Raw genomic sequence first — 10,323 nt, 5'->3', positions numbered from 1 at the left:
AGACAATGATTTCATTGATTAAAAAGGTTCACAGAAGTGTTCTGTTTCATTTACTTACAGAAACGAATCAATTATGTGGATCCAAAATATCAGATGAGGCAGATAAAGTTGACCAAGTTAAAATCTCATAGTTGCAGTTTCTTCTTCCGGCCAGCAGGTGTCAGTACGCGATTTTATCGAAGCTTAGTAACCCAGTAAAGTGGACAAAGAGTTACAATCTTCTTCTTATGTGCAGTCATCGGAATCTGCGCCTACATTTTGTCCGTGTCTTCAGTGACAGCAGGAGGTGTCGTGTGTGTGTTTTGAGGCTGTTTTAAAGCGAAACCATGGCCAAGGACATGACTCTGCTGTGGGGCTCCGGCTCTCCTCCCTGCTGGAGGGTCATGATCATGCTGGAGGAGAAGCAGCTGCAAAACTGCGACAAAAAGCTGCTCTCCTTCGACAAGATGGAGCACAAGTCCCAAGAAGTGTTGGACATAAACCCGAGGGGTCAGGTGAGGACAGCAACGTAAAAACAGAAACAGCAAATAGTGATATCTGCTTCCTGTAGCCGCGTTTTGATAAGCGCATAATAATCATATCAACGTCATGCTCTTATCAGCAACATGTATGCACTGTTGCTCTGCAAGGTGCTTAACTCCTATTTAAAAAAATAAATAAAAAAAGACATTTAAAGATTTTAAGTAAATTAACCTGTTTGAACCAAATGGAAGAGTTTAACCAAAAACACAAGAACGAAATATTTAATTCGGCATATGTTGCATTTATCAAATAGGTTAATTAAAAGTAATAAATCCATGAACCTGCGCACTTCCTCCCGATGCCTTTCATGTCTCGCAAAGGCGCCATAAAAAAAAAAAAACTAAGCTAAGTCATAAAGTTAGTGCTTAGAAGTCTGGCCTGTTTTGGTTGGATGCTTTTAGTTTTGAAAAAAAAAAGAAATATTACAATAAAAAAAACACACACACACACAAACATGCTTAACGACGCATTTTGAAAGTTGAGAATGTGAAGATATGAACATGAAAAGGTAAATCTGATATAAAAATCAAACTAATTACAAATATTTGCAGTTAAATACAAAGCAGGTGAGGCCTTCTTTCTGTTTTTGAAAATAGTTTCTGTCCAGAATGAGGCAGTTACATAACTGCACTTACTGGGACTTTCTTTCACTTTTGTTTTGTAAAAAAAAAATGACGACGATGTTGAAAGAAATGCGACGCCTGCAGTGCATGTTTCATATTTCATATTTACGCACGTTTTTTTTTTTTCCACGCACGTTCATAACATCATATCTCTGGTTTTACGTGGTCAGTCCACATGAAAACGTCATGATTATATCACGGTGGACCAGGAGCTAATTAGGACAAGTTGTTGTGCTGTACTAGAGGGATTATTAGGAACTATTACTGACTATAAAATGTTTAAAACAAATTAAGTTTGAAGGTTTTGTGACTATAAACCCAGAAACAGCAGGTGCACCTGTGCTGTAATGAAGCCCTGAACCAAAGTATGTTGAAAACTCTTTTATTTCTCATTTACTTGTAAAATACACGTCTCACAAACCTAAAATTAAGACTTTCAATTATTCTTTAAAAGCTTATCTTATCTTCAGCATGATTGTGGTACATCTACTGTAAACACACTTGACAATGACAATTTTGAGACCACGTAAAACCAGAGATATGATGTTATGAACGTACATGGAAAAAGTGAAATGCATATGAAAAATGCACTGCAAGTGTCGCATTTCTTTCAACATCTTCGTTATTTTTTCACAGAAGTGAAAGAAAGTCCCAGGAAGGGCAGTTCCTGTCATGTGGCTGTCTGCCTCATTCTGAACAGAAACTATTGTCAGTACTGGCATAGAATAAAAGAGAAAGAAAGCCACACCTGCTTTGTGTATCATTGCAAATATTTGCATCGAGTTTGATTTTATATCAGATTTACCTTTTCATGTTCATATCTTCACATTTTCGACTTTCAAAATGCTTCGCTAAGCATGTTTGTGTTTTTTATTGTAATCAAAAACATATTTTTTCAAATTGGATTTGATGTTTTTTGTGTTTTTGAGCCCAAAATGTTAATATAGTTGGTTAAACTGACAAAGTAATAGTCAGATCATATGGGTGACACTGTGCTGATGCCAAACATGGGCACGGTAAACATGTTTCTATGTGGTATATAAAGACAAAACTAAAAGTATGAAAAAACAGGCCAAGACCTCTAAGAGTTAAAACATGATGCATAACAAAAATTAACAGTTTAATAGTCTGTCTCGCTCACATTATAGCTTTTCTTTTTTTTTTTTTCAGCTGCCATCTTTCAAACATGGAAACATCATCGTGAACGAATCCTACGGTGCCTGTTTCTACCTGGAGGTGATGGAGACACTCCAACAAGCAGTTTTACACTCAGCATCATTAATTGTGACAGATGTTTAAATGGGTTTTCTGTCTTAATAACAGAGCCAGTTTAAAAACCAGGGAACCAAACTGGTCCCCGACGACACCGCACAACAAGCGCTGATGTACCAGCGCATGTTTGAGGGTCTCACGTTCTACGATAAAGTCGGTAAGACAAATAAAAGTTTGTAGTTGGTCCCCTTCCTGACAAGATTGGATTATTGTTTTCGGCTGTTATTTCCTCTTTCTACTTATTCCATTAATTTTAAGCAGCAGTGGTTTATACCGTTGAAAGACACAAAACAGTATGATGGTCTGACTATTAACAGCAAAGGTTTTCTTCCAGACGCAAGTATGATTTAAATCCATGACCAAAAGACCAAGAAGAAACTGATGCTGCATCTGTTAAATCCTTAATATATCTCATTTGGATGTAAATGGACACAATAGTTTTGTTTATGCACCAGCAAATACAAAAAAAAAAAGACTCTTGTGGTCATTATTCATCATAAGAACTCAGGAACAGAAGGGGACATTGTGACTGTATTACACATTTGCCTGGATACATATCGTACATATATCTTGTAAGTCTTGATAGACATGGATCTAAATTCTGGCCTATTAAATGAAACTACGTATTTGTGACCTGTGTAAACTATATATTTGTGTTGTGAACATCCCTTAACAATAAGTTGTTGGTAAAAATGCTACAATGTGAAGCCACTATCTGCTTAATATGTTAAAATATGCGTGTGTAATGTTTTCCTCATTTTAGGGGCTGTTATCTACTATGAATACTACGTCCCTGAAGGAGAGAGGCTGGAGTCAGCGATGAAAAGAAACAAAGAGACTCTGGCCACTGAGCTCAAACTCTGGGAGGGATACCTGGAGAAGGTATGGTCGTGAGCAGTAAAGAAACACAAACTGACTCCACATCCACTGATGCATTCAAAGTAACTGTGTTTTTTTTCCCTTTCAAGCTGGGATCGGGCTCTTACATGGCAGGACCGTCTTTCACTCTGGCCGATGTGGTTATTTTTCCAACTGTTGGTAATCTTTTCAGATTTGGGTAAGAGAAGCAGAGAGTGTAAGTGATGCTGCCTTCAGATGGACACAAATGATCAGTTGATAGCATCGGCTGTAAGTTAGAAGAACAATGCTGCTTACAATGGAAGCATGAGCATTACTGTCAGTGGCTAGAAGCCAATGAGGCTCACCATTAGCAAGCTAACAAGTGGGTAATGTAGGAAATGCAACAGGCGCAATGAAAAGATAAAGCTGTTGGGAAAATCTACATGCTTTTTTTCTCGGAAAACTGCAAAGAAGACCAAGTAAAAATTACCATATGTTAACTTACCATTTTCTCAAAGATAAGCTTCCATGACATCCGCCAAAACATCAGCAAATTCCTCACAACGCGTGAGCTCAAAGCTTTCAGATAGTGTTCCAAAGTTGTGAATACCACAATTCTTACTGACGCTTTTCATGAACACGATAAACCCAACCCCATTTGAAGGCAGTAGAAAGTGCAAACAGAGGGAACCTGTTTGCACTTCCATGAGATCCAATCAGTAAAATACCTCAGGGTGTGTAGATGTTAAGTTTGAATGCCTGCTACTTTCTGATCTGCAGGTTGTCTGCTCAGCGTTACCCTAAACTGGGAGCGTATTACGCTCAAGTGAAGGACAGACCCAGCGTTCAAGCCAGCTGGCCTCCTCATTGGCTGGAGAATCCGAAGGGCGATGAGGAGACCCTGAAGGACGTGTGATATCAACACACACTTTTAAATGTGATGTTCTGGTGTGACTACTAATGCAAAGCTTTTGCTTCCGTCTAACAAAAGCTTAACTGACAGCTTGATAAATATGATACAAGCCATGTTTTGATTACTAATGCTGTTAAAGAAATTGTTGGCAAACTAAAACGTTCTGAACACATTAGAGTATTGCAGGGACAGATATGTGGTTCTTTGTTTTTTGATTTTGAGGCCCTCTTTAAACCAAAAACTGTATAAATGCAACTGTACATTCGATGTTGGCAGGGTACCACCAGCAGACACAGCAGCTTTGTGCGTGTAACCTCAATCTGTGTCGACTCACATGTGCCTGAAGTCAGTGTTTTGGCTTAAATGCATATCAATAAACATTTCTTGTAGGCTCTGTGTATTCATACTGCCATGCTTAATATATTGGGGTGATAATTTGTGTGCGCTATAAATTTCCAATCTCACACCTCCTCCGTGTCAGAGTAGAAATGTGGGCGGTGTCTCTGTGGACATGATCTGTGTTTGCTGTTTGAATAAGGAGATTATTTTCTGTGTACAAAGGTAACTCAAATGTGCTGTGTTGTTATGACTTTGCATAAATGACATTGTTCAATGTTGCTCCCTTTGCATGAATAGTGCATTTTCTGTTGAATGCACAACCACTTGGAGACACACCAGCCATACTGTATGTTCATATGTGTCACTTTAATAAACAGTAAACGTGTGCATCAGCTTTGCAGGAGAGTTTTCTATGACTTTGAACATGGATTCAGATCCAAATAGAGCAGCACTACAGCTGTGTGAAGTGGCAAAGCTCAGGTCCTTGTCTTAGACCTTTCATCCAGTTTAAATGTTCTGCAGGTTCTGACCTGTTCCCCCCCATGCAGCTGATGATACAGTAATAAGGAAGAGTTAAAATAACTATCAAGGGCTGACACAGCTAATCCATCAGCCTATACTGATAAGAAGGAATATTTTTTTTATGGTGATGAAATTGCACATTTTTATTTGTCCTATGATCGGTGTCTGCATGTCAAGTTCACTACTGGCAGGACTTCATTTGCAACTGCAGGTCTCACTATTGTGAAACCTAAGCCACATAGTGGGTTGAAGAATATTCAAAATAGGACTTCTTTCTGAAAACACTAGACATGAACAAAATGTCCTCATGATCTTGGGATTGAAATATACCAGATTTTACACTGAATCAAAGAATTTCGTCGGGACAGGAAACACCTTTGTGCCGCCTTATTTGTAGATCTTTCAAAAGCATTCAATTCAGTGGATCATGAACTGCTTCTAGACAAACTCAGAGAGGTTACCTTTGGTTACAAGGCTCTTAAATGGTTTAACAATGACAGATAGAACTCAGTGTGTCCAAGCAGAGAGCCATGAATCAGATTTTCTTGAGGCAACTAAAGGAGTCCCCCAAGGTTCCATTTTGGTCCCCATCTTATTTTCTATTTTTATAAATGATTTAGGTAAAGTCATTCAAGCCAAATTGCATTTGTATGTGGATGATACAGTTGTCTACACATCTGCTTCCTCTGCAGCACAGACAATAGATGAACTTCAGACTGCATTTCAGTTATTACAAAGAGCTCTAAGGAATCTAAAATTGGTTTTCAACACCCAGAAAACAAAGTTTATGATTTTATCAAAGGGTCGCTTACAGAACTTCAGCAATCTAGGATTTTTTTTTGACATCTGATGGCACTTTGATTGAAAGGGTGTACATATCTATAATTTAAACTCAAATTGAAGATTGGCTTTTATTTTAGACATAAAAAATGCTTCACATTCTCTGCAATAATCTGTAATATATAATGTACAGCCACGCAGCCTCCTCCACCTGAAAGAGACTTGATTTGGTGTATCACGCTTCACTACGTTTCATCTCAAATGCAAAATCTCTCACTCACTCCTGTATTCTTTATGATTTGGTTGACTGGACATCACTAAGCGTTAGTAGACAACAACACTGGTATATGTTCATCTATGAAGCTCTGCTGGGTCCTTCTCACTCCAGTAGATACCATCTGCATGCCTCAAAGTGGTTGCTTTTAAACTTCTCCCGGACTTTAACAGATTTGGATAAAACAGTGTTCTCCTATCATGCACCATGGTCATGGAATAACCTTAAAAGAACTCTTAAACTAGAAACATTCACATCCATTAATGAGTTCAAGAGTATCATAAAGAACACAGTAAAAGGGGAATGTCAATGTTTTCTTGACAGTCTAAGGCTGGTAGGTAAATAAAGAAGAATGAATTCAACCTCTGTTTATGCAGGGTGGTGAGTACTGATAACACAAAAATGGGATGGGGCTTAATTCCACCAATCCCGATGCAGTGGGCTGGAGCTGCTTATAAAATCAGACATCTGTCACAGTCCAGTTCCACTCCTCTCTTCTTTCAACACATACAGCTTCAGCCGTTGCACTTCTCTCTGGAACCATGGCCAAAGACATGACTCTGCTGTGGGGCTCCGGCTCTCCTCCCTGCTGGAGGATCATGATCATGCTGGAGGAGAAGCAGCTGCAGGGCTACAACCAAAAACTGCTCTCCTTTGAGAAAATGGACCACAAATCCAAGGAAGTCATGGATATGAACCCCAGAGGGCAGGTGAGTTCAAGTCAAACTCAACATTTACTTAGAAAATCCTCACACAACTTCAGTCTGCATTCTGTTCCTGAAATGCATGAATTTATGTTCACTTTACTATTACACATGCTTAAACTTGAAGCCATTGTTTTAAGTTTTAATTCTCATCTGTCTGTCTTAAAGTTTCCTGCCTTCAAAATTGGGAAACATGTCCTGAATGAGTCCTACGCCGCCTGCTTGTTCCTGGAGGTGAGAACTTGGCTGAAGTCTTGAACTTGGCACTAGTTAATATTTCATCTAGCCAAGGAGCTAGTAAAACAGACAAACAGACACTCTACACCGCAAAGGCAAAGAAACCGGAGCTCCATGCTGTTCTTCATAGCAGTTGCTCTTTTCTTGTTCCCAACAACAGAACCAATACAAGTCCCAGGGGACCAAGCTGATCCCCGACAGCGTCGATGCACAAGCACTGATGTACCAGCGCATGTTTGAGGGTTCCGCACTTGCCGAGAAAATACGTATGTTAACCCTGATATGAATACTTAGGTATCTGGCTCTTGTTTTGCAAGCCGAGACCCTCCTGCTGGCCCTGAAAATCCTCCATCTTGATAAAAAATGGACCAGATTATTTGAGTTTCTCCAAATTCCCTCTGAACCCCTTGCATTTAGTGAGTTTTTACAGACTATCCAGACTACTAAAGCTCAGTCGTAATTGTGACTCGTAATTGTGACTCAGCAGTTTCCGCCATTCTTTTGGGACTTGAGCTCACTTGGCAACATCATAAGACAATACTGCTGCCTTTAACCCTTCATAGGGCACTGGCTTAAATACCTGGAAATTAAAAATTTCAACCCTGGAGTTTAATTAGTGCATATAGGAGGACACTTTCCTTTTTGACTTTTTAAAAAAGTTTTACATTAAGGCTGCAAATCAAAGTCAAAGCAGTTACCATCTACGATTCCTCACCCACCTCAGTGTGAATCCAATGTTACATAATGAAGTCCTGACTGAGCCCAGCCACTGCTGGTGAAAGAGTTAAAGCCCAAACACGACGTGGAATTCAATGTTATGCAACATGAGCAGAGATTTTTCTGATATGCCTCATATCTCAGAAAATGGTCGTTACAACTAAATTCCTGTTCTTGTGTTTCAGCGGCTATTCTCTTATACAACTATAGAGTCCCAGAGGAAGAGAGACACGACGCTGCTCTGCAGAGATACAAAGACGCTCTCACAGCTGAGGTCAAGCTCTGGGAGGGATATCTGAAAAAAACGGTAAAGCTTACTAAACCCTTAACGCTCACAACACTAATTCATAAGCAAGAGGATGTAAGGAGTTTAGTGTTACAGTACAGCAGCAGCACTCTGTATTGTAGGTGTTGTTGTTTTATTTTAGCTATATTGAATTTCCCTTCTGGGATAAATAAAGTATTTTTCATTTCATTTCATATTAAATGTTCACACAAGTGCTGCTCCAAGTATCCTCATGAAACTGGATGATCAGGGAGGATTTTTACAACTACAGTTTATACGACACAAAGATTTAACTTTAACCCTATTCAGGACTTTCATGTTGCCATATGCAGAATATCCATCCATCCATCCATTATCTATACACCGCTTAATCGTCACTAGGGTGGTGCTGGGGGGAACTCAGGGCGAAGGCAGGGGACACCCTGGACAGGTCGACAGTCTATTGCAAAGGGCCCAAGACAGAATATGTGCACAGTATTTGTTGGTATTCATTGTAGACTTTTACACTATGTTAAATAAATTTTATGATAAGTTGACATATATTTGGTTCCAAATGCATGACAAATGTCCCTCTTTTTATATTTAAAAAAAAATATTCAAAAATTAAAAAACCCCAATACCTGTCACCTAAACCAAATGGTCTGGGGTCTAGAAGACCCCAAAAGTCCTGAATAGGGTTATTCTTGGCAGGATGAAGGTACAACAGGTTTAATTTTAGTCAATGCGTAAAGAAACACAAATGTTTAATCATTACAGCTGAGAGTTAGATGAGCACATTGATATCTGAAGCTCAGCCCAGGTTACAAAAAGGCTGTACCAAAACAGTGTCACCTATGATGGATGTGAAATATTTATCTATTAAAGCTCTTGTGTTCTCTCCTCTAGGACTGTTGCCTGGCTGGAAAGGAATTTACATTGGCTGATGTGCTTGTTTTTCCGTACATTGCTATGCTCTTCCGCTGTGGGTAAGTAGGTTAAACGGCTTTAAGCGGCTCATCAAGATAAATGGATGGAATAATAAACAGTAACATTTGTACAATTTAAAATGTCACACTGGCTTTTCTCCTTTCGGTAGGTTGTGTAGTGAGCGTTACCCCGCAGTGGCAAAATACTACAACTCTCTGAAGGACAGAGCCAGCATCAAAGCCACCTGGCCTCCTACCTGGCNGGTTTATTTGTATAGCACAATTAGTGCCCGAGGCAATTCAAAGTGCTTCACACAAAACTATACGAAGACAGATAAAGTCAATCCACAAAACATAAACACAATCATTAACCCCTTAAGCCCGAGACTCGGGTTTTACAGAAAGAAATAGTGTGAAACAATGCACTCATCATGAAAGAATATAGTGATGTTATACATCAAATTAAACAGCAGAACCTGGGCTACAAGCATATATCAGCCATTTCTACATGCCTCAAACACAATTCAAACACCAACTAAATTAATTATCAAATATGCAAATCGATATAGCGCCACCACGTCATCCCACTCGTCACATTCCTGGCTCTGTCGCTACTGTACGTTATGAAAGACGTACAACCTACCTCTCAAAATGAAGCACAGAGTCCCCAGATTCTAAACATATCCATCAGAGCTCTCTAAAACCAAAGCATCAGAGAGAAACAACCCAAAGAACAGCAAAAACCGAAACCGCTTCGTCAAACTGTAGTTGTAAAATGTCTCTTACCTTAGCTGTTTTGCCGTGAAAAGTTTATTTTATCGGTAAATCCACACCGGAATCAGTTAGTACTACTTCCTGTGCCACACGGAAAGCACGTCACCCGTCTCTGGGAGAGTGTGTGAACCGTAGGATGCTTCGGCAAAGTGGACGAGGGAGCGAGCGGCGAGAATACCAGATGGCGGTCTACTGATTCTGATTGGCTAAAAGTGCTGTCAATCTCGTTTTGGTGGCAATGGCTATCTTCTATTGGCTCTAACGATTCGAAGGAGGGTTCAATCACCGAAATCCGCCGATCCATCACGCAGATAGAGGCGCGCGTCATCAAGGGAACCGTCACAGCCGTCCAGTCGCCTTTACGCACAGGCTGCGTAAAGGAGACAGCGGTCTGGTAGGATTTAAAAAGAACTAAAAAACTGCTGTATTTGGATGTATTGAACACCATTAGTAATATACAAGTGAAATATCTAGTTTGTACATAAGAACATTCAGATGGTCACCAGTGTGCCAAAATGTGCCAAAGTGTCCAAAAATGTCACCTCGCCTGAACTGTCTGGATTAAAAACTTAGTAATTTTGTTCTACTTCACTTTTTCAGAATCAACCTTTGCAG

The 10,323-nt window shown here is 39.6% G+C and overlaps 2 protein-coding genes across 2 annotated transcripts in view; both read left to right on the top strand.

The window, feature by feature from the left end:
• Nucleotides 1–10,323, top strand: part of LOC103361509 (glutathione S-transferase A-like) — a 20,215-nt gene that overhangs the window by 8,041 nt on the left and 1,851 nt on the right. Inside the window, exons 2-4 of the mRNA XM_008287604.1 lie at nt 6,563–6,795; nt 6,958–7,023; nt 7,187–7,292. Of these exons, the coding sequence (XP_008285826.1) occupies nt 6,628–6,795; nt 6,958–7,023; nt 7,187–7,292 (340 nt within the window). The 5' untranslated portion in view covers nt 6,563–6,627. The remainder of the gene's footprint in view (nt 1–6,562; nt 6,796–6,957; nt 7,024–7,186; nt 7,293–10,323) is intronic.
• On the top strand, nt 232–4,903 carry LOC103361508 (glutathione S-transferase A-like). Its single transcript, XM_008287602.1, has 6 exons — nt 232–494; nt 2,316–2,381; nt 2,469–2,574; nt 3,181–3,299; nt 3,386–3,474; nt 4,038–4,903. Exons 1-6 carry the CDS (start codon nt 327–329, stop codon nt 4,171–4,173), a joined length of 684 nt encoding a protein of 227 aa, XP_008285824.1. The 5' UTR covers nt 232–326; the 3' UTR covers nt 4,174–4,903.

Source organism: Stegastes partitus, unplaced genomic scaffold (assembly GCF_000690725.1).
Source record: "Stegastes partitus isolate 25-593 unplaced genomic scaffold, Stegastes_partitus-1.0.2 Scaffold509, whole genome shotgun sequence".
NCBI classification, from domain to species: Eukaryota; Metazoa; Chordata; class Actinopteri; family Pomacentridae; genus Stegastes; species Stegastes partitus.
The sequence above is the reverse complement of the archived record's forward strand: the minus strand, read 5'-3'. Positions and strand labels throughout refer to the sequence as shown.